General features: G+C 43.2%; 1 protein-coding gene across 1 annotated transcript in view; it reads left to right on the top strand.

Moving 5' to 3' along the window:
• Positions 1–3,155: 3,155 nt before the first annotated feature.
• The window catches only part of LOC125459523 (histone-lysine N-methyltransferase PRDM9-like), a 40,216-nt gene continuing 18,135 nt past the window's right edge, over positions 3,156–25,236 (top strand). The window contains exons 1-8 of the mRNA XM_048546052.2: positions 3,156–3,317; positions 10,366–10,489; positions 12,283–12,554; positions 13,148–13,209; positions 15,218–15,489; positions 16,789–16,869; positions 18,178–18,765; positions 20,712–20,834. Coding sequence (XP_048402009.2) covers positions 3,156–3,317; positions 10,366–10,489; positions 12,283–12,554; positions 13,148–13,209; positions 15,218–15,489; positions 16,789–16,869; positions 18,178–18,765; positions 20,712–20,834 — 1,684 coding nt within the window. The remainder of the gene's footprint in view (positions 3,318–10,365; positions 10,490–12,282; positions 12,555–13,147; positions 13,210–15,217; positions 15,490–16,788; positions 16,870–18,177; positions 18,766–20,711; positions 20,835–25,236) is intronic.

Genomic DNA, 25,236 nt, shown 5'->3' with positions numbered 1-25,236 from the left:
ATAAGTTGCATTCTTTCTCAGAGATGCTTAAAAGATGTCCTTGAGCAGTTTTCCCTCCCCTCCCATTTGACATGTCAGAGCTCGGAGCAGAGTTTTGTGTCAGGCAAGTAGGCGATTTGAGCGCCCCACCCTTTTCCACCGCCACCAAATTTTGCTGATTTTCCAGAGCCAGCAGCTTGAAACTGACGATGCAGACCTGAGAGAAGACACTGATATTGGAGAAGGCTGTTAAGAGGAGTTTATCTTATGGATATGTAACCTTTCACATGTCTCTTGTCTGGAGCTCATCCTCTGAATTGGAAGTATCATTCACACACTACAGGTCAGTGCCAGAGGGTGGAGTGTCCTTGGGGCTTTGAACTGAAAATGACACATGTTGAATAGTTTCCTGCTCATCCTGAGGAGAAACTTAGAAACTGTTAGCTCAGTTGGCTGGATATCTGGTTTTGTAGAGTGATGTCAACAGTGTGGGTTCATCCCTCACACTGGCTTAGATTATCACGAAGGCGTTTTTTTCTTTATTCATTCATGGGATGAGGGCATCACTGGCAAGGCAGCATTTATTGCCCATCCCTATTTGCTCAGAGGGCAGTTAAGAGTCAACCAATAGAGTTACATGTCGGCTAGACCAGGTAAGGACAGCAGTTTCCTTCCCTCAAGGACATTAGTGAACCAGACTGGTGTTTCTTGACAATCGCCATTGGATTCACGGCATCATTAGGTTCTTAATTCCACCATCTGCTGTGGCGGGTTTGAACCTGGGTTCCCAGAATGTTAACTGGCACTCTGGATTAACAGTCCAGTGATAATAGCACGAGTCCATTGCCCCTCCTCACCTCTCTCTAATTAGTGAGCAGCTGTCTAGTCCTCTGGGACCATGGTGATTTAATTACTGCTGACATTTCAGTTTCGACCTGCTGCAACGTTCCAACAAAGTCCAATGCAAGCTGGAAGATAGGATCTTATTTGCCACTTTATGGTCTTCAGAACTCAACAATGAATTCAATAACTTTTGACCATGAACTTTTACCTCAATTTTGATAACCCCCCCCACTTCTATTCATCCATCCCACCTCACAGCACCACCAATGTGCAAACATTTGCTCTCAGCATACAGCCATAGAGATCCACAGCACCGAAAAAGGGCCTTCAACCCATCAAGTCTGTGCTAACTACCTGACTGTTCTAGTCCCACTTTATCACACTCAGCCCATAGCCTTGCATGCCTTAGCATCACAAGTGTTCACTTCAGTACTGCTTACATGTTATGAAGGTTTCTGCCTCTAACACCTTGGGAGGAAATGAGCTCCAGCGTCCCACCACCCTCTCTAAACCTCCTGCTACTTACTTTAAATCTATGCTCCCTGGTCATTGCTCCCTCTATCAAGCAGAAAGTTTTCTCCCCATCTACCCTGATAATGTGCCTCATAATCTTATACACCTCAATCATTTCCCCTTCTGCCCCAAGAAAACAGCCCCAGTCTATCCAATCTCTTTTCATAACTAAAACGCTCAAGTCCAGGAACATCCTTTAAGTCTCCTCTGCAACCTCTCCAAAGCGATCACATCCTATCCTGTGAATGAATAAAAACAAAACAGATTTGTGTGATAGAGCATGCTGTGCCGGGGCGTGGGATCAGGTGACTGGCATGTCAATGGATTGATACAGAGACCAGGAGGTAGAGACAGCACTTGCAGTTTTTATTCATTCACAGGATGAGAGTGTCATTGGACTGGCCAGCATTTTTTGCCCAGAGGGCAATTAAGAGTCTCAGCCATATTGCTGTCAGGTCTGGAATCACATGTAGGCGGACCAGGCACGGATTGCAGTCTCCTACCTTAAAGGGGTAAGTGAACCAGATGAGTTTTCCGACATTGAATTCATGGTCATCATTAGACTCTTAATTCCAGACTTTTACTGAATTCAAATCTTCACCATCTGCCCAGGCAGGATTCAAACCCAGGTCCCCAGAACATTACTGAAGTCTTTGGATGAAGAGTCTAACAATAATACCACTAAGCGGTTGCCTCCTTGTTCCGAAACCCCCATATTTGCCTGGTTCTGGATTCTTGTGATTTTAGCTCTGTTTGTAATTTCAGGTCTGTCCGTTATATCCTCTAGGAGCATGGGAATGATCTGCTGACCAATTTGCCTGATATCAAGTTCTCTATTTTGTTCCGTCTTCTCTTTGCCTCAGCCCGCTTCCCTGTTTTAGCAGGGGCCTTCATCCTCACATTTCTAGCTCTGATGCGGTCAGTGTTCTGATCCATTAGTTATATTTCACTGTCCAAACTGGTAGGGGAGTGCTGGCTTTTCACTGAGAGCTTGCATTGAAACCATCCTTATGTGCCTACCCAGGTGGACGGTAAAGATGTCAAAGTGGAAGATGGGAGTTCTTTGTGCCCAGAAGGAAAGAACAGAAAATGTGTGGTGACATATATTGCTCTGATGAAGGGTCTAGGCCCAAAACGTCAGCTTTTGTGCTCCTGAGATGCTGCTTGGCCTGCTGTGTTCATCCAGCTTCACACTTTATTATATTGGTCCATGTTGCCTTGTATACCTCAAAATGGAGCTTCAGAATGACCAGCATGCTCCTTGCCCAAGTATTGCTGTATCGTTCTTTTTTAATTAGTCCTTCAGTGTTGGAGGTGTCCTGACCAATATTTATCTCTCCATTGACATCACAAACCAGGTTTGCCAGAGCATCCCACAACATTTCCCGTGTCTACACCTCGAAGCTCCTTTGGATCTCCTAAAGTCACAAAAAGGCTCCATAACAACGCAGAGACAGTAGGAACTGCAGATGCTGGAGAATCCGAGATAACAAGGTGTGGAGCTGGATGAACACAGCAGGCCAAGCAGCATCAGAGGAGCAGGAAAGCTTGACATTTCGGGTCGAAGAAGGGTCTAGGCTTGAAACGTCAAGCCTTCCTGCTCCTCTGATGCTGCTTGGCCTGCTGTGTTCCTCCAGCTCCACACCTTGTTATCTCAGGGAGTTGAGTACTGGCTTCACTGTTTTATACAGTGAGACATTGTGGATGCTTTGAGGCCCAGTGGAAGGCTCTTTGACAGAGACCCCTGTGTTCACCACGTGCCAAACAAACATCCCTCAGCACCCATGCGCAGCGTGGCTCCAGCCCGGGAGTGAATGCACATGCGCCTGAAGGCCGTGGCGCGCGCGTGCGTGGAACTCTCCCCAACCCTCGCCACTCCATTGGCTGTTGGTGCCTGCGACGTCAGGGCGCTTACCCCGCCTCCTCCCCGAGCCGCACAGGATTGCGCGTGCGCGGGAGGCGGTGGGCCGCAGGGAGGTGACGTAAGTGGGCTGGTGTTTCCTACCTTTCAGTCAGTTCATAATTTATATCTGTAGCTGTTAGTACATATCTAAGTCTCCATATGTCAGATTATATGTATATATTTTAGCATTCATCTTCATATATGTGTCAATCGATATCTCTGTGTTAGTGTACATCTCCATTTATATATGTCAGTGCACATCTGCATCTATATGTGTGTCTCAGTATACATTTCTGTCAGTACTTATGGATATGTATGTCAGTATATATCTATGTACTGTGTGTGTCTGCCAGTGTACATCTATGTGTTTATGTACATATATGTCCACACGTATGTGTGTATCAATTTGTAAGCATATGTATGTATTAATATAAATGTGTCTGTGTGTGCGCGTATATCTCAGTTACTATAGGTATTTATGCATCAATGTATGCGTGCCCATAAGGGCTGTGGCACCCACTCTCAGGGGCCGAATTGGGTGTGAGAGGAGGTTTGGTTGCAGATAGCTGTGTTCACCCTCACCTGCTTGGAAAGGACCATCGCAGCTGTCCTCACCTGGTTGGCCAAATACATCAATACTTCAGGGAGACCTTGGTGGGGACTGTAGGGCAGGACTGGGGTTCCTGTGGATGTGAGAATGGGGCTGGAGACCAAATTCCCAGGTAACCAAGGTAACAAAATAAGGGACGTGCCAACCAACGGGAGGGAGTTGGTGGGACATATAAAAATGTATTTGGTGTATGCGGTGAAATGAGTGGAAATATAATCCCCAGAAGGTTAAAAAGTAAATCTCAAGGTTGCAAGGTCTCCCGGGATGGTTCGGAATCCATGGGCCAGCCTTGAACTAAGAGTCAAAAGCAGGGACAGTCCCTTAAAACAGTGTATGTTTGATCAGCACTACCTGATCAATCTGTGTGTTTTTGGAGAGCTGAGAGTCGTAAGGTGCAAACCTAAAGCAACATCAATGTGGGCAATCAACCCCTCCAGCTACTCCACCATTCACTTAGACCTGCAATGCAGTCTCAATTGTCAACTCTTGTCTGGTGTAATCTGGGATCTTTACTTTTGGTCACACCTCCAGCCATTTCCCAAAGAGCCACTAATCAGTGAGAGTTTTGAAGATCCCATGTCATTTTGAAGAAGAGCAGGGAGGCTTCTCTCCTTCAGCTGAAAATGGATTATTTCGGTATTTCTTTTGTTCACTCTTGGGATGTCACAATGAGTGGCTGGGCTTGCGTTTGTTGCCCGTCCTTCGATGCTGTTTGCAAGGTGGCACTCTTGAACTGCTGCATTCCATGTGCTATAGTAAATCCATAATGCTATTAGGAGGGAATTCCAGAATTTTGACCTAGTGGCACAAAAGGAACGACAATAAGTTTCCAGCATGATGAGTGGCATGATGGCTTGGGCACATCCTGCAGGGGGAGTGTTCCCATGTATCTGCTGTTTTTCCCCTTCCAGATGGCAGTAGTTGTGGCGTTCAGTCCTTTTAGAAATTTGGTTAAAGTATATAGATGTAGATCTAGTTTCACTTCAGGCCTTTGCGGTTGCGTTTAAATGCAGTGATATTTGCTGTAAGATATTGACAAATAAACAAAATGCCACTTCATAAATGTTCATTGTTTGTTATTCAGGTGTATTACAACAGCAAGACAACAAAATGTGAAGCTGGATGAACACAACAGGCCAAGCAGCATCTCAGGAGCACAAAAGCTGACGTTTCGGGCCTAGACCCTTCATCAGAGAGGGGGATGGGGGGAGGGAACTGGAATAAATAGGGAGAGAGGGGGAGGCGGACCGAAGATGGAGAGTAAAGAAGATAGGTGGAGAGAGTGTAGGTGGGGAGGTAGGGAGGGGATAGGTCAGTCCAGGGAAGAGGGACAGGTCAAGGAGGTGGGATGAGGTTAGTAGGTAGCTGGGGGTGCGGCTTGGGGTGAGAGGAAGAACCGGTTAGGGAGGCAGAGACAGGTTGGACTGGTTTTGGGATGCAGTGGGTGGGGGGGAAGAGCTGGGCTGGTTGTGTGGTGCAGTGGGGGGAGGGGATGAACTGGGCTGGTTTAGGGATGCAGTTGGGGAAGGGGAGATTTTGAAACTGGTGAAGTCCACATTGATACCATATGGCTGCAGGGTTCCCAGGCGGAATATGAGTTGCTGTTCCTGCAACCTTCGGGTAGCATCATTGTGGCAGTGCAGGAGGCCCATGATGGACATGTCATCTAGAGAATGGGAGGGGGAGTGGAAATGGTTTGCGACTGGGAGGTGCAGTTGTTTGTTGCGAACTGAGCGGAGGTGTTCTGCAAAGCGGTCCCCAAGCCTCCGCTTGGTTTCCCCAATGTAGAGGAAGCCGCACCGGGTACAGTGGATGCAGTATACCACATTGGCAGATGTGCAGTGAACCTCTGCTTAATGTGGAATGTCATCTTGGGGCCTGGGATAGGGGTGAGGGAGGAGGTGTGGGGGCAAGTGTAGCATTTCCTACGGTTGCAGGGGAAGGTGCCGGGTGTGGTGGGGTTGGAGGGCAGTGTGGAGCGAACATGGGAGTCATGGAGAGAGTGGTCTCTCCGGAAAGCAGACAGGGGAGGGGATGGAAAAATGTCTTGGGTGGTGGGGTCGGATTGTAAATGGCGGAAGTGTCGGAGGATGATGCGTTGTATCCGGAGGTTGGTAGGGTGGTGTGTGAGAACGAGGGGGATCCTCTTAGGGCGGTTGTGGCGGGGGCGGGGTGTGAGAGATGTGTTGCGGGAAATACGGGAGACGCGGTCAAGGGCGTTCTCGATCACTGTGGGGGGAAAGTTGCGGTCCTTAAAGAACTTGGACATCTGGGATGTGCGGGAGTGGAATGTCTTATCGTGGGAGCAGATGCGGCGGAGGCGGAGGAATTGGGAATAGGGGATGGAATTTTTGCAGGACGGTGGGTGGGAGGAGGTGTATTCTAGGTAGCTGTGGGAGTCGGTGGGCTTGAAATGGACATCAGTTACAAGCTGGTTGCCTGAGATGGAGACTGAGAGGTCCAGGAAGACGAGGGATGTGCTGGACCATCTGAGAGCTGGGCTGGTTGTGTGATGCAGTGGGGAAGGGGACGAACTGGGCTGGTTTAGGGATGCGGTGGAGGAAGACCACACCCGGCACCTTCCCCTGCAACTGCAGGAAGTGCTACACTTGCCCCACACCTCCTCCCTCACCCCTATCCCAGGCCCCAAGATGACATTCCACATTAAGCAGAGGTTCACCTGCACATCTGCCAATGTGGTATACTGCATCCACTGTACCCGGTGCGGCTTCCTGTACATTGGGGAAACCAAGCGGAGGCTTGGGGACCGCTTTGCAGAACACCTCCGCTCAGTTCGCAACAAACGACCGCACCTCCCAGTCGCAAACCATTTCCACTCCCCCTCCCATTCTCTAGATGACATGTCCATCATGGGCCTCCTGCACTGCCACAATGATGCCACCCGAAGGTTGCAGGAACAGCAACTCATATTCTGCCTGGGAACCCTGCAGCCTAATGGTATCAATGTGGACTTCACCAGTTTCAAAATCTCCCCTTCCCCTACTGCATCCCTAAACCAGCCCAGTTCGCCCCCTCCCCCCACTGCACCACACAACCAGCCCAGCTCTTCCCCCCCACCCACTGCATCCCAAAACCAGTCCAACCTGTCTCTGCCTCCCTAACCGGTTCTTCCTCTCACCCATCCCTTCCTCCCACCCCAAGCCGCACCCCCAGCTACCTACTAACCTCATCCCACCTCCTTGACCTGTCCGTCTTCCCTGGACTGACCTATCCCCTCCCTACCTCCCCACCCACACCTTCTCCACCTATCTTCTTTACTCTCCATCTTCGGTCCGCCTCCCCCTCTCTCCCTATTTATTCCAGTTCCCTCCCCCCATCCCCCTCTCTGATGAAGGGTCTAGGCCCGAAACGTCAGCTTTTGTGCTCCTGAGATGCTGCTTGGCCTGCTGTGTTCATCCAGCCTCGCATTTTATTATCTTGGAATCTCCAGCATCTGCAGTTCCCATTATCTCTAATGCAGGGGGGGTATGGGTTTAAATCTACCTTGACTGTGAATCTGCGTCAACCACTTTCTGTGGCAGAGAATTCCACAGATTCATCACTCTTTTGGTGAAGAAATTTCTCCTCGTCTGCGTCCTAAATGACCAACTCTTATGCTTAGGTTGTGACCCCTAATTCTGGAACATATTGCATTTAGCCAACCTGGCCCTTTTAGAATTGTATTCATCTCAATGAGATGCCCCCTCATTCTTCTAAATTCCAGTGATACAGCCCAAACTGATCCACTCTCCCTTTGTACATCTCCTGCCATTTCAGGAGTCAGTGTGGTAAACGTTTCTTGTATTCCCTCCATCCATCCTCAGATAAGGAGACCAAAACTGCATTCAATACTCCAGGTGCAATCTCACCAAGATCCTGTACAGTTGCAGAAAGATATCTCTGCTCCTGTACTCAAATCTCTCAATATGAAGGCGAACATAGCATTTGTCTTCTTCACCGCCTGCTGCACCTGCAGGTTTACTTTCAGTGACTGGTGTATAAGGATAAAGTAACGAAGGCTGGTATTTACACATGCATAGTATGTGACACTGACCCAGCTAGTTTAGGGCCATCTCCTAGAGTGAGCAGAACCCTGACCCTGATCACACCAGGTTTACAGCCCTAATCAGGGAAGTCATACTCTATGAAATCCACCTGGTTGACCTTGTTCCATTCACTACAAAGGACGCTCATTGTACTTCCCCCATTTTCCAATAAACTGCCTTCCTGTTTTTGCTCTCAAAGTGGATCACCTCCATCCAAATTATACTTCAGCTGCCACGTGCTTGCACCCTCACTCAACTCATTCAAGCCTTCCTGGGCAAATTTTGTTTGTTGCTATCTAAATGCAAAATGTCTAATAATTCCCAAGGGCCATGCATTGACCTTGTTAAAGAATTGTAAACTTATAGAGTCATAGAATAATGCAGCATGGAAACAGGCCCTTTGACCCAAACTGGTGCATGGTGCCCACTCAGCTAATTCCATATGCCTGCTTTTGGTCCGTATCCCTCGAAACCCTTCCCATCCATGTACTTATACAAATGTGTTTTTTTAAATATTGCTATTGTACCTGCCTCAACTGTTTTCTCTGGCACTTCATTCCGTATGCACACCACTCTCTGCGTGAAGAAGTTGCCCCTCAGGTCCTTCTTAAATCTTTCCCCTCTCACCTTAAATCTATGCCCTCAAGTTTTCAATTCCCCATCCCTGGGAAAAAGGCTATATGCATTCATCCTATCAGTGTCCCTCATGATTTTATGCACTTCAATAAGGTCACCCCTCATTCCCCTATGTTCCAAGGAATAAAGTCCTATCCTGACCAACCTCCCCCTATAACTCAGGCCTGCTAGTTATGGCAACATCCTCATAAGTCTTTGCATACTTTCCTGTTTAACCATGCCTTTCCCATAACAGGATGACTTATATAACTTATATAACTGTATCATAATGTCCCAACTCCTACAGTCAATGACTAGGCCGATGAAGGCCAGCATGTGAAATGCCATCTTCGCCTCCCTGTCTACCTGTGATGCTGTTTTCAACAAACTACATACTTGTACTCCTAGGCCCCTCTGTTCCACAATACTCCTCAGGGCCTTACCATTTACTGTATAAGTCCTATCTTCGTTTGACTTTCCAAACACTTATCTGTATTGAATATTGTTTGCCAATCCTCAGCTCACTTATAAAAAATTATTTTAAAAGAGGAAGCCATTCACTAGCCATGCTAGTTTGAAAGATTTATTGATTAGTCTGATTTCTTCTCTTTTCTGATAGCCCTTTATGCTTTGACTTTTTAATTCATGATTGAGTCCCTTTTTGAAACTTGCTTTTGAATTTGCTTCTACCACCATTTTTTAGCAGTGCAGTACAGATCATCATAACTCTGGAATCTGCGTATCCTCGTGCCTTATTCGCAAGAGGTTAGTATGCAGGTTCAGCAAGTAATTAGGAAAGATACTAGAATGTTATTTAATCCAAAGGGTATTGAATACCATCAGAATATAAGATGCAGGAGCAGAATTCGACAATTCGGCCCATCGCGTCTGCTCCACCATTCAATCATGGCTGATGTGTTTCTCAACTCCAGTCTCCTCCTCCTCTCCACATTCCTTAATCCCATTACTAGTCAAGATCCTGTCTATCTCTGTCATGAATACACTCAATGACTCAGCCTCCATAGCCCCTCTGCAGTAATGAATTCCATAGATTCACCATCCTCTGGCTGAAGAAATTCCTCCTCATCTCAGTTCTAATCTGGAACTTGGCGATTACTATTTTAAAGTAAGGGCTTGCCAACTTATTGCAGAAATAAGGAAGAATTTTGTTGCTCAGGGTATTGCAAGTTTATGGAACTCCCGTCTCAAAAGTTGGTGGAAGCAGAGACTGCATTTTTTTCGGCAGAGGTTGATAAATTCTTGAAAAGCAACAGTTTGGAAGATTATCGGGGGTAAATGTGAAAGTGGCAGAATAAGATCAGCCATGATCATGTTGAATAGTGAAGGAAGCTAGAGGCAACTCCAAATTTAAAAATGCCTGCCTCCCTTGCAACATATTCACGCATTGAGAATACCAGAATCAGGCAAGCCTTATTCCACTTGCATTCTTACCAATGTTTTTACTGTTATTGCTTCAGTCTGATTAGTTCAGAGATACAAAGTAGGCTGACTTTCATTCAGATCCCAGATGCCTTTAAAGAACATTCCTCTGTGTCCACCTCTAGCATTTTGCCTCGCAAATTATAATAAAGATTAAATATACAAAAGAAAGTCTTAACAAATTATAGCCACCATTCATTAACCAGTTACGTTTGAGCCAATGAATTTTAAATTTTTGGGGCCATAAGTCATCTTTGAGTTCTTGCTGGTTATGAACTTATTAACCTCCTCGCTATTCTGATTTTTGTGTGGTTGTTGGTTTGTCTGCTGGAATGATTGAGTTTCTAAGTGCGTATCTTGCATAATGATTGTCTTCCTCTTTTTTTTTTGTTAAATGGCTCCACTTGTTCTTGTAGAAGGTGATGCTTAATGGAAGCATGAATTCAGATCAGTGTGATGGGGTGCAGGCAGCAGCTCTGAGGGAGCTAAGAGATGACATCAGCGCTCCGCAAAGAAGTAACAGTGAAAATGTTAACTTGTGTAAGTAAATTTTAATTTTGGGCATTAGCTGCAGCTGATCTGTAAATTGATTTCATTTATCTACCTTGATTTCACAACCGCAAGCATTGTCTTTGTATTTGGTTGAAAGCTGAATGTGCCCAGATGTCCCATTTCCCTCATATTTTCTCTCATACACCTTTTGAAATGTCTTCTGTTGCAATGTTAGACCCCACTTGGAGTACCGTAAGCAGATTTTTAAAAACGTCTTTCACAGGATGAAGGCATCACTGACCAGGCAGTGTTTATTACCTAACCCTAATTGCCCAGAGGGCAGTTAAGAGTCACCCACATTGCTGTGGGTCTGGAGTCACTTGTAGGCCAGACCAGGTAAGGATGGCATTTTCCTTCCCTAAAAGACATTAGTGAACAAATAGGTTTTTCCAACAGTCGGTAATGGATTCATGATCATCATTAGACTGTTAATTCCAGATATTTATTGAATTCAAATTCCACCATCTGCCGTGGCAGGATTTGAACCCAGGTCCCCAGAACATTGTATGGATTTCTGGATTAACAACTCAGCGATAATACCACTAGGCCATCACTTCCTGTGCACCATGGTGGGGGGTGGGGAGCGGGGAGCAGGTGGAGTGGAATTCAACAAGGATAATGCATAGACTTCAGGGGTTAGGTTATAAGGAGAAATTGTTCAAATTTGGATGGTTTTTCTCCAGAAGTTACAAGGTTAAGGGGTGTTCTCATTGAAGTCTTTCAAGTATTAACAGGAAAAGACAGTGTAGAAAAAGAAAAACTATTTCCATTGGTTGGAACGAGTGGCATAGTCTGAGAATCAGGGCCAGACCATTCAGGAGAGTTGTTTGGAAGCATTTCTACACAAAGGGTGGTAGATGTTTGGAAACCTCTTCCACAAATAGCAGTTGATGCTAAATGAATTGTTAATTTTAAATCTGTAATAGATAAATTTTGCTTAATAAAGGATATGGGACAAAGGCAGGTGTATGGAGCTAGACCACAGATCAGCTATGATCTCATTGAGTGATAGAATAGCCTCAGGGGCTGAATGGTCTACTCCCATTCTTATGTTCCTGATATTTTATTTCAAAACTTAGATCTGTGCATTGTGTAATTTTGGTATATGTGATATTTTTACCTCATGAATCATTTAATGTGTTGCTGTACAATTTATATTTTTGGTGTATGAACTGTGATTTATTTAAGCTACAGTAGGATGGCAAAAATCGGTGCTGGAAGCCCTGCAATGCATGTGAGCATGTGTACATCATTATCGTTTTCAAAGGTATAGACTGGCTGGAAAAACTACTGATCACAAGCCTGCAGTAGTTATTTAATTTGTGGGGAGAAATCAGTGTTAAAGTTTGGGGTCCAGTGACTCTTCTTCATTTTTGAAGAACTGCCAGACCTGCTAAGTTTTTCCAGTAATTTCTGCTTTTGTTTCTGATTTCTAGCATCAACAGTTTTTTTTTGTTTTTTTTCATTATTTAGCTTGTAATTATTACATCTTGCTTTTCCTTTTAGTCTGCCTTTTAAGCTGCTCATTTCCAAGTACTATTTCTTTTGTTTGCAACATAGCAGCATGTATTTTCTGCTTGTTTGAATAGAAGCATACTTCAACTTTGACTAGAAACTGGTTCACACTTTCTATCTGCACAATTTAAATGAACAGATTTTTGCCTTTACTGTTTCCATTTGCATAGGTGTTTGTTATTGGAGATAATTCTCTGAAAAGTGTTCACTTCTTTCTCAAAAGTTGCTCCTGAAGGTAAAGATGTTTTTTACATTCTTTATCATAGCTTGTGAAGACTGTCAGGATTATTTTGTGGGTGGCTGTGCTGCCCATGAACCACCAGTGTTTGTCACTGACACGCCAGTTGGGATTGATACCCCTTCGAGAGCATTTTACAGCATTCCTCATGGACTTGCAGTGGGACCATCAGGGAGTCACGATGGAGGGCTTGGAGTGTGGTGTACAGCAAAGGCCATTCCTAAAGGTGTGATATTTGGACCATATGAAGGCCAGGTTGCTGTTGAACAAGGTTCTATTGAAAAGCTATATTCCCAGATGGTATGTTATTTTTAAAAGTCATTTTTAAAATTGATATGTTTGTTATTTCTGAGTCTGAGATTAGGAGCAGTTTCTTCACTCAATCTTTGGAATTCTGTTCTGCAAAGAGCTGTGGAAGGGTCAAATCAGAAATGGATACATTGCTGGAAATTAATGGCGTCAGAAGATTTGGAGAGAGTGAGGAAAAGTAGCATTGTGCTGAATGTTCAGCTATGATCAAATTTAATGATGGGGCGGGCTTGAAGGACTTAATAGCATTCTGCCCCTCTGCTCAATCCCCATAATTTCCACCACCAAATGTAATTCTTTAACTTGGTAACATTGTGAGCTCTGTACATAATGCTGGCTATTTTACTGCAATGTAGCTAGTATAATAGTAAACAGAAGTGCAGGTAGTAATCAGGGGTTGCTTTTGAAGTTTAATCTTCTCTGACTTGCATATAATGATCATAGAGTTTAGTTCTTCGGTAAACCTTCAATAACCTACTGTGCTCATTCTAAAAATTTCCCAACTTTCATTAGCTGATATGTTTGTCAAAGCAAGTAACTTCATTTATACATACGTCCGTACCAAAAATATTTTCAATTCATAGGTGCAGGAGAGGAATTTGTCCAAACCAGGGACCTTTGATGAATCTAAATGCAACTGGATGAGGTGAGATAAGTCAGTCAGATTTTAAATGGTTCACTGTATTGAATGCTTCACAGTTTAAAATGTTCTGGTTTTTTTGTGCCCCAAATAATATAGATCTCCCCAAAAGCATGTTTTCCTTTTCAGATTTCTGGTTGTATTGCACAGTGAGTATATTTCCGTGTCTCTACATGGCAATTCTTGTGGATTACCAGTTGATGCTCTTTTTGCTTACATTCCCCAAATAAACAGTTTATTTTAACCCAAACTTAAGTGAATTATATCCTGGATCATTTTTCTCCCCATCCTTCCTCTTCAGTAGAAATTCAATTCTGTCCTGTTGGTCAGTACATCAGCAAAGCAACCACTGCTTAAGATGCTAATCTTAAAAATAGTTTGGTGGTTACGCAGTCATGGAACACCAATCACAGCATAGCCCAAAAAAAGACTATTCCTGCTCTTAGTGGTTGCACATAACATTTCAGGAGTAATAAGATAATGATCAGTCATAACCTTGTGCACCTTTCTTGTCTGTAATCTAGAGACACTGAACAATGGTAGCACTCCAACAGATACACCTGGTGAGATCAGAAGACTTCACGTGGGACAGAGATTGAATTCAAAACTTAATAGATTGACAGCTCATTCACTCATCTGAAACACTCCACAAGTCTTTGAAGAAGCAATTAGTAACAGTGTTAATGTTTAATGAATTTTTAAAAATTCTAATTGAATGGCTGCAATGGTGTCACGCAATTGAAGTTCACACCTTGCTGAGCTTCTACACTCATCAGTTTGATAGGACAATAGTTGAGAGGAAGGTGGGTGAAGCTTAATGCTAAAGAAGGAGAAGGAAAGGGAAAGGCATTCCACTGCAGCTTTTAACTTGACTCCTGTGTGAGCCTCCTGAGGTCAGGGGATTGTATCAGCTGCAGTTCCTGTTTCTGTAGTGGTAATATTTGATTCTGAACCAGGCCAGTGTGTACAGTGCTACCAATGTTCTTTGATCTCATCAAGCTTGACAAGTAAAGTATGTTTTGTTATAGCCTGTAATGGCAAAAACTATTCTAGAACCATGAAATCACTACCGTTTTCCAAGTGTACCACACTTGACTGTTTTCTTATTTTCCGACTGGAAAAGAACGATCAAGATCTTAAGTTACTAAACAACAGGTTTCTCATTATTATATGTTTAGAATCATACAGTTGTACAGCACGGAAACAGACCCTTTAGTCCCAATCGTCCATATCGACCAGATATCCTAAATTAATCTAGTCCCATTTGCCAGAACCCTTCCTATTCATGTACCCATCCATTTAAATGGTGTAAATTGTACCAGCCTCCACCACTTCCTGTGGCAGCTCATTCCATACATGCACCACCCTCTGTGTGAAAACAATACCCGTTAAGTCCCTTTTAAATCTTTCCCCTCTCACCCTAAACCAATGCACTGTACCCTCGGGAAAAGACCTTGGTCATTCACTCTATCCATGCTCCTCATGATTTTATAAACCTCTGTCAGGTCACCCCTCAGCCTCCAATGTTCCAGGGAAGATAGCCCCAGCTTATTCAGCCTCTCCATATAGTTCAAACCCTCCAACCCTAGCAACATGCTTGTAAATTCTTTCTGAACCCTTTCAAGTTTCACAATAGTTTCACATTCCTTTCTATAGCAGAAAGACCAGAACTGAATGCTGTATTCCAAAAGTGGCCTAGCCAATGTCCTGTACAGCCATAACATGACCTCCCAGCTCCTGTACTCAATGCACTGACCAATAAAGGCAAACATACCAAACACTTTGTTCACTATCCCGTCTACCTGCAACTCTACTTTCAAGAAACTATGAACCCGCATTCCAAGGTCTCTTTGCTCAGTAACACTCTCCAGGACCTTTATTGAGTAAACACAAGCAGAAGAAATATGGCATTCGTGCAAAGGCGGAAGATAGAATATGTAGAATGATGTTCTGATGACTTGAGGGAAGATTGAGATTCACCTTTTGTAATGAAAAAATTCTGTACTTGATGCAGGTTTGTGAATCTTGCTAAGACGCCAGAAGAGACAAATCTGACCCTTTCCCAGATTAGTGGAAAGCTCTATTACAGAGTGTGTCGCTCAATTGAACCAGCACATGAACTGTTTATCTGGCACGGGGATGTAGAAGTAAATAGACCTTGGCATAAAAGCAGACCAGCTGGAGAGAAACTTAGCAATGTTTCTGCATACAACAACATGGAGTCGCCCCAGGCATGTTCAGCGCAACAGAAACAAAGAATAAAAACTGAGGAAGAGCCAGACCCAAGTGAGTGGAAAAAGTTGCTTTTGACTACCATTTATAATTTTCACAATTTCAAAAGTGCATTCTGTGATCTTTGCGGACTTCAGTGCAGTGAATTGCCTGCTCAGATCATCTGACTTCACAACTGCAAAAACTTCCATTGTCCTATGAATACTTATATATTCTCTGTGGTGCCCAGAGCATGAAACAACCTGGGTGAGACCTAATGAACACTTTGTAAGGCAAAGGTATTTCTCTTTCGATTTATACTCCCAGCACCTGACACTGAAGATCAGTACATTAGTTGCCCTTGCTAGAATTAAAAACTATCACTGACAAACACATAGACTTCATATGCTAGATCTCTTCTGATCAGCATGGTGGTCTGTGTATCACAAACTCTTTTGGTTTTTAATTCCATAATAATTATTTTGTACCTATCTAAGTTAAATTGCATTGCTCCCTGCATTTAATCTAGTTATCTTAAAAGTCAAAATCCTTGTGAATCTGGGTGCATTGGTCCTTGGTAACACTCCTTTGTTGATATTGTGGCAATGAGAGAGCACAAATTGGACATAACCAGAAAAGTAATCAATCAGAAAGTAAAGAAAGGAATTTTTAATACCTTTATACATATAATTCATAAATGGTCCAATTGACTTGATTCATGAGGTGCTGGCACCAGTTCTGGGGAAAGAAGGAGCTAAATTATTGTGACAGCCGAGGCTAGGTCAGTAAGCGTGTTCAAGGTTGGGAGATGCAGATTTTCAAAGTGTAAGGGAATTGAGGGTCATGAGAAAAGGCAGGAAAGTGGAGGTTACAATTGTCAGATTAGTCACGATCTCACTAGATCATGAGTAGACTCGGTGGGCTGAATGGCCTATGTCAAATCCTCTCTCTTATGGTCTAACTCTGTACCTTCATTCTAGCCCACATTACATTCCTTTTATCATGCTTCTGTTTGCTCACTTAGCCTGTCTAAATCTTCTGGAAGCCTCTTTGTATCTATCTCGCAACTCTCATTTCCACCACGTTTCTAGAAAAATTTCCCTTCACCATCGGACAAATGTTTTTTCCTGTAGCTTACAAACATGGCCACTGAGCCTTTCTTTCAGTCCTCCTGCATCTCTTCTTGAATGCAACAAGACTACAAAATGTAAATTAAAGCTTCAAAATCTTGAGTCTCCATTTCAGCTCCACTGACATTTGGTTGCAGTTTGAAATTGCTGCCAAAGGTTGAACCATTTTGTATTACTGTTGTGCTTTATTTTTTGGTTATGTTTAATTTTTTTGGCTTCATCACACCATATTGTCCTGACCCAGCTGAAGACGAGCTGCGCTGTTGGAATGCTACAGAAGTTCAATCACACCATAACTTTGACCAGATGAAGACACCCCTGGGAGGTAGGAAATCACTTCATTGTTTTAAATGATTTTTGTGAGTGACAGTTTATGAAAAAAGTAAATCTGCACGGTTTCAAGTCTAAAATGCAACAAGTAAACTCGAATTCAACACGTCGTGAAATGGAGACAAGGTGTAGAGCTGGATGAACACAGCAGGCCAAGCAGCATCAGAGATGCAGGAAGGCTGACGTTTCGGGCCTAGACCCTTCATCAGAAGAAGGGTCTAGGCCCGAAATATCAGCTTTCCTGCTCCTCTGATGCTGCTTGGCCTGCTGTGTTCATCCAGCTCTACACCTTAGTTATCTCAAATTCTCCAGCATCTGCAGTTCCTACTATCTTTGAAATGGAGACAGACTGATGAAAATGACAGAATCGGTGACTTGAAAAATTCGAGACTACAGTTGAGGGATTTTTTAACAATGTGTTTGTAATGTTTCTGATGAAAGTATTTCACCTTCGTACTCAAGTTTGTAAGTGCTGCCACGGGAGGAAGAAACATTTGTATGTGTTGTCTTAGATGTAAAATATTCTGAATTACTTACCTGTCAAGACAAGCAATGCAGAATAGAACTCTCTAAGGCATCCAAATCTTTGAAACTGAGCTTTATTCTTGGAGCTCATAATCATCTTTTTATAGGTTTAAAGATATATTTAGACCACTGTTATAACATTAACTTTATTTTACTTAGAAGAAGGAATGCACTATGCCAGTATTTCAATTGAACCTTACAAAGATTAATATTATGCTCAAATCTTGGTTTTATACATAACAGTGGTTCACAAACTTTGTTGTCCACAGACAACTTGGGCAAGGAAAAAGACCCCAGCCCAACCAGGTGCCTCCAGTCCTGCTCCACCCCCACTGGGCACCTGCCAGCTGGAGCATGGCACTACATTTGATGAGTTACTAATGAGATAACCGGATCCAGGTTGGACAATTTCAGTCTTGTGTTGAGCTCCACATGTATTCATTGGTTCCTGTTTTGTTTTCAGTGCCACAAGGATTGAACACTCAATCTCACATTTGTATGTGGTACCAGTAACACAGGTTTTGCTCGTACATTTACCTCTTGGGTGCTCGTGCTTAGAATTATTGGTGCAGCACAAGAGCCAGTTTGGTTTGCGATGTTCGGTGAATGAGTGAGATAGACGTGTGTGTGACTTCGATTGTAACACTGCACCTCAATAACCAGTATGTTTCGTCAACTGCAGATGACCTGGAGGACCCTCACAGCCCACCGGAGATTTACTAATGTTTTGTGAAACCCATCCGTGGATCTTTGAGCTTATATGTTTTGTTTTAAACAGATTCAGTTAATGAAGTTCAACCAAAAAGTGAACCTCAGAATGTTTGGTTTGAGAATGACTGTGGACACGATGAAGGAGAGACTCTACCAGGGGATGGTTTGGTCAATGGTTTACAACAGTTGGATAGTAATCTCTCCCAAGACGAACAATGCTCCTTTGAGTGCCTCTTAAGTTTGGAAAACTATAAAGCACCAATTAGATTCAGTGATAAGAATAGAAGGACATTGAATCCCAGCTCACCAATCTGTAACAAAGAGAAGCGTTTTAACTGTGACTATTGTGAAAGGAAATTTTTTCGTAAAGAGCATTTAACGATGCACCTCCGCACACACACGGGTGAGAAGCCCTTTGCATGTGAAGAGTGCGGAAGGGCATTTGCAGAGAAGTGGAACCTCAAAGAGCATCGCCGCACCCACACTGGCATACGACCTTACCCCTGCCGCTTTTGTGGCAAAGCATTTTATCGCAGTTCCCATCTGAAGGTGCATGTCCGTCGTCACACTGGAGAGAAACCCTATAAATGTGACAACTGCCATCAAATGTTTGTAGATTCATCATCCCTTCAGAAACACAGGCGGTTTCCTTCAGGTAAGGTACTGACTTTAGAAAATTGGTTCAAATGTGCAAATATTTCACTCTGCAGAAGTGAAAATGCTCCTTCTGTGACTATTAACATGTCTGTGGAAGTCTTGATTATTTTGCACAGTAATACTAATCACGTAGTGTTAAACCTGGATTCAAACTTTCATTATTTTATGATTAATTCTTTAATGAAAAGACTTTTCACAAGCAATTGAACTAATTTCTTAAGCACTCTGAGACCCACTAACTTCTAAGTCTAATTGCAAACTTTTGTTTCTCAGATAACGAAGATTATATAATATTGAATTAAAACTCAACATGGTTGCAAAAGAGACCCAATCTCTCTCCCTGTCTACAACTTTATAGTGTATTCATATTTGGTAATATTATGTGTCACATCTCAGTCATTACCATCAAGCCACAGGATCGGCCTTGGTTCACTGGAGACTGCAGGAGGGCATGCCAGGAGCAGCCCAGAAATCAGGTGTCAGACTACCAAACAGGATTGTTCGCTCGCCAAACAACATATGCATCAAGTGATAAACAGAGCTATGAGATCCCAAAACTAACGGCAGTCCTGCCATATCCAGTCGCGAAGGGTTGTGGACAATTAAACAACTCAAAGGAGGAGGAGACTCCCCATATATTCCCACCCTCAATGACAGAAGAGCCCAGAATACCAGCGAAAAGGATAAGATTGAAGCATTTGCAGCAACCTTTAGCCAGAAATGCCGAGTGGACAATCCACTTCGGCCTTGTCTAGTGGTCCCCAGCATTACAGATATCAGTCTTCAGCCAATTTGATTGACTCCACGTGATATCAAGAAATGGCTGGAGACACTGGACACTGCAAATGCTATGGGCCGTGACAACATTCTGGCAATAGTACTGGAGATTTGTGCCCTGGAACTTGCCTGTCCCCCAGAAAAAGCTGTTCCAGTACAGCTATAACACTGGGATCTACCTGATAATGTGGAAAATTGCTCAGAGGTGTCCTATATACAAAAAGCAGGATAAAGCTAACCCAGCCAATTACTGCCCCATCAATCTACTCCCAATTATTAGTAAAGTGCTGGAAAGTGTCATCAACAGTGCTACCAAGCAGCACCTGCTCAGTAACATCCAGTTTGAGTTCCACTAGGGCTACTCAGCTCCTGATCTTGTTACCAGATCTTGGTTCGAGCATGAACAAAAGAGTTGAATTCCAGAGGTGAGGTGAGAGTGACAGCCCTTGAGGCTGCATTCAACTGAGTGGCATCAAGGAGCCCTAACAAAACTGGAATCAGTGGGTGTCAGGGGGCAACCTCTCCTGTGGTTGGAGAGTTCCTGGCACATAGGAAGATGGTTATGGTTGTTAGAGGTCAGTCATCTGAGCTCCGGGATATCTCTGCAGGAGTTCCTCAGGGGAGGTTTCTGGGCAGAACCATCACCATCCCTCTATCATAAGAACCGAAGTGGGGATGTTCACTGGTGATTGTGCAATGTTCAGCACCATTCATGACTCCTGAGAACCTGAAGCAGTCCATGTTCAAATACAGGAAGATCGAGACAATATCCAGGCTTGGCCAACAAGTGGGAAGGGACATTCGTGCCACACAAATGGCAGACAGTGAACTACAAGAGACAAAATAACGATCGCTCCTTGACATTCAATGGTGTTAATATGGCAGGTGGACACCCTGGTCCACACATCCCCCCCGCTCCTCAGGTGAAGCAGTGATTTATCTGTAACGCACCCCACCTAGTCTAGTGTATTTGCCAAACCTGTTCAGATAAAAGTAGTTTATAACCTTGCTTACTGTCTCATCAACTAGCCACCCCATCTGAATTGTTCATTGCTTAAAGGGAAAAATGCCATTGCATTGTTGCTAACTATTCGTCACTTGATGTTTGATATGTAGGGTTTGGCTGTGAACGTGATGCACCAGTAATTCAACTTGTGTGTTTTTCAGTGTGCTGTAAGAATGCAATATTCGTGAATACACAGGGGATGGAAGCAATGGAACGCCAAGTGCCAAACAGTTGTGATGAAGCTAACATTGACGACAGGCAGCTAAACCCATCAGGAAATAAAGGTAATAATCTTGTGGTAAACTTAATGATTTGACAGGCTGAGCAGTGTTTCCATGCCTTGCTAAATTTTTATGTTAATAGACTTTAGGAATGATCTCACTGGTGAATTTATAAATTCAATATGTTCTTGGGTATCCACTTTTTCCTTCTCCTGTGAACCTATGATTCAGTTCCATGGATGTGGAAGTTTGCTTTGACAGGGTAACCAATTGAAGTATTTTCTTATTACGTCACCCTAGGCAGCCTATTCGTGAACACAATTCTGTATTCCTCTGACATTGACAATTTTAGTCAAGGGCAGTGGGTAGCGAGCAGCAATAATACCTTCTTCACTTTACTTCGGAGACAGTTTAGCCCTTGTCATTTTTCAGTATCACACTAGCTGAGACCCTCATTATTGTTACAGACCAGTCCTCAAACCTGATACTCCCAAGATCAACAGAGCAATACAGAATAGGGCATTTTAAACATTTATAAAGTCATAGATTCATACACCGTGCAAACATCTGTCAGTCCAACTTGTCTATGCTGACCAGACATCCCAACCTGACCTAGTCCCATTTGCCAGCATTTTGCCCGTTATTCCTCTAAGCCCTTCCTGTGCATATACCCATCCAGATGCCTTTTAAATGTTGTAATTGCACCAGCCTCCACCACTTCCTCTGGCAGCTTGTTCTATACACGTACCACCCTCTAAATAACACCATCCTCTAAATAGAGTGAAAAAGTTACCCTTTAGGTCCCTTTTAAATCTTTTCCCTCCTACCTCAAACCTATGCCCTCTGGATTTGGACTCCCCTATCCTGGAAAAAGACCTTGGCTATTCACCCTCTCCTGTGGCGTCCGAGGGAGTGTTGCCAAGCAAAGAAACAGAGGGGTGTAGGTGCATATTTCCTTGGAAGTGGCATCACAGGTGGACAGTTTAGTGAAGAGGGCATTTGGCATGCTTACCTTCATTGGGAAGAACATTTGAGTATAGGAGTTGGTTCGTCATGTTATGGCTGTACAAGACATTGGTGAGGCCACTTTGAGAATACTGCATGCAATTCTGATCGCCCTTCTATAGGAAGGATGTTGTTAAACTTGAGAGGATGCAGGAAAAAAATTTACAGGGATGCTGTTGGGACTGGAGGGTTTGAGTTATGGGAGAGGCTAAATAGGCTGGGTTTTTTTTTCTGGAGCATCAGAAGCTGAGGGATGACCATAAAGATCTTTATAAAATCTGTTAAAAAGCAGAGCAAGTGTACAAAAGGATGTGTCATAATGGAAACTCATACTCTTCTAGATCATGAGATAAGTGTGACATAAGAAAACAAGGCTGTTGTTAAATTTAAGCAGAACAAATAATGTGTGAATTTGATGGCGAATAATGTTCGAGCTGTCTGTGGAGTCACTTCATAATAAAAGTCTATCCCACTCTGTGAAGCATTCAATGGGTACATCATCTTGTTCCACTACTTTGTTTGCTGTGATTACTGATCTATATTGACTTTCTAAGTTTGATCATTAACAACACAGTTTCCATTTTTTTCCTTTCAAAAGTATATCACCAGAGTTGGAAGCTGTTAATTCTATAACAAGCACATGCAACTAAGCTTGTAATGTGATCAACCTGATGTTATTGAGACACATACATCGCAGAGAAGCATATCGGACTCTTAAAAGGGCTTGAAATAGTAAATGCTGAGAGAATGTTTCTCTTCATGGAAGAGTCTCGGACCAGATGACATTGTTTCAGAATAAAGGGGCACCAATTTAACATGGAAATGAGGAGGAACAACTTCTGTGAGGGTTGAGGGCCTTTGAGATCCATTGCTGCAGAGAGTTGTAGGGCAGAGCCCATGTGCATGTTTAAAGCTGTAATAGATAGATACTAGTTCAGTCAGGGAATCAAGAGTTAAGGAGAAAGGACGGAAAAGTGGACATTGAGGAATGTTGGATTAGCCATGACCCTATTGGATATCAGAGCAGTTTTGAGGGGCCGAATGGCTTACCGATGTTCCTATTTCTTACGGTCTGAGAGAAGGAATGGAATGCTGTCTTAATATGGATTTTTCAAAGGCTTCTTCATGCAGATCAAAGTGATATGGTGAGCTAGCTATAACTTATAAATAAAGAAGGCTGCTAACCTTGGTAAACCAATTTCACATGAAGATCTCCGAGGTGGGGGAGTTCAAAACCAGGGGGCATTTTTTTGAGGTGAGCAGAGAAAAACCTAAAAGAGATGTGAGGGGCAACTTTTTCACACAGAGGGTGGTTTGCATGTGGAATGAACTTCCCAAGGAAGTGGTGGATGCTGGTGCAATTACAATGTTTAAAAGACGTTTGGATAAGTGCATGAACAGGAACAATTTGGATGGATGTGGGCCAAATGTGGGCAGATGGGACTAGTTTAGTTTGGGAACATGGTCAGTATGGACTATTTCGACTGAAGAGCTGTATGCTGTATGACTCTATAAATATTTCAAAGTTTTTCGATACCATCTACTGGCCGTTGTCAGACGTCACATGGCACCAGGTTGTAATGTAACAGGTTTATTTGAAATCACAAGCTTTTTGGATTGCTGCTGCTTTGTCTTGTGAACATTCCAGAAGCTTGTGATTTCAGATAAACCTGTTGCACTATAATCTGGTATCATGTGACTGTTTTATTCTTTGTTCCTTTATTCATTCATGGGATGAGAACGTCGCTGGCTATCAGCATTTATTGCCCAGAGGACAGTTAAGAGCCAACCATGTTGCTGTGGGTCTGGAGTCACATGTAGTCCGGACCAGATAAGGATGGCAGTTTCCTTCCCTAAAGGACATTAGTGAACCAGGTGGGTTTTTTCCTGACAATTGGCAATCGATTCATGGTCATCATTAGATTCTCAATTCCAGATATTAGTTGGATTCAAATTCCACCATCTGCCATGGTGGGATTCAAACCCAGGTTCCCAGAATATTATCTGGGTCTCTGGATTAACAGTCCATCGATAATACCGCAGGGCCATTGGCTCCCCACTCCGGACTTCGTCCAACCCCAGCACCTCGTCATGATACAGGCCATTGTATATGCAATCTTCATTATCCAACCTGAAGAATTTTCCCACTGGGCCGTCACAATCATTATTGTAAAATTACATTATTCTCTTTGTTGTGTTTGTATTGTTTCTTCTTCAACTTTGCACATCATCTGCTGTTGGAGAAATTGGATGGAGACTGTGTTTCCTAACCTGTATTGTGGCTATTTTGAACAGACACAAGATAAAAGTGAAAATAAAAGTGAATCAAAGCTGGCAGCATCATGGGGAGGTATTGGCCTAGTGATGTCACTGGTCTTGCAATCTAGAACCAATCCAGGCTAATGTTCTGGGGACATCCATGAATACCACCATAGCAAATGATGAAATTTGAATTCAATAAAATGCACAATAAAGGGCTGGCTTATTGTTGACTATGTAATCACGAAAAAGCGTCTGGTTCATCAGTGTCCATTGGAGAGGGAAATCCACCACCGTTACCCAGCTTCCACATCCACAACAATGTAATTGACTCTTAACTGCCCTCTGGACAATTAGGGATGGTACAGATGTTGACCCAGTGATGCCCACTTCCCATGAACGAATAATAAATAAAATCTGTCAAAAGAGAAAGAGAATTCCTGTTTCTAGCCCAGTATGAGTTCCGAACTCTTACATGTTAATTCCCTGTTTCATGTTTCACAAAAGCAGATAGACCTACTGATTTTCTTCTGCGTTTTCTGTTTGTGTTAATATAATACCAACACAATGGCGTGTCTTTTTTGAGAACTACTTGGTAATGCATTGTGTTTCTGTGCAATGCTAAGGTGCTGAGAGCGATATATAGTTTTGGGTGTACTTCCATCTAAATGGTAGAAACTGTGAAGGAGGTATGAAAGTATTAAATGCATTCCAGTCATTTGATTTTTCTAAGTTTTTCTTGTACAATTTACTCTGTTGTATACTCAATGAATTAATCTCTTGGAGGAGATGAAATACAATTGGTAAATATGCAATAACATAAGCCCCTAATTTGTTTATGCTTTTACTTTATAGTTGCACATTTATTGGAAGGGGCCATTAAAATTAAAGCTTTTCCTCAAAAACACATCCATTCATAGTATGTGGGTGTTGCTGACTGCGTGAGCATTTATTGTTCATCCCTAGTCGTCCTCGAAAAGGTGTCGTTGACTGCAGTGCATGTGCTGTTCAGGAGGGAGTTCCATGATTTTGACCCAGTGACACTGAAACGTAGTATACTAATTCCAGCCATTTTCAATTATTTGTAAGTTCAATACTTGAGTCAAGCACAACACTATTTCTGACATTGGTGCATTTAAATTCTGGAAGAGGTTGATCTGATGATAGCATGCAGTTTGTTACATTTGTGACCACATAGTTT

This window comes from Stegostoma tigrinum, chromosome 17 (genome assembly GCF_030684315.1).
Source record: "Stegostoma tigrinum isolate sSteTig4 chromosome 17, sSteTig4.hap1, whole genome shotgun sequence".
Taxonomy (NCBI): Eukaryota; Metazoa; Chordata; class Chondrichthyes; order Orectolobiformes; family Stegostomatidae; genus Stegostoma; species Stegostoma tigrinum.
This window is presented reverse-complemented; position numbering and strand designations above follow the sequence as displayed.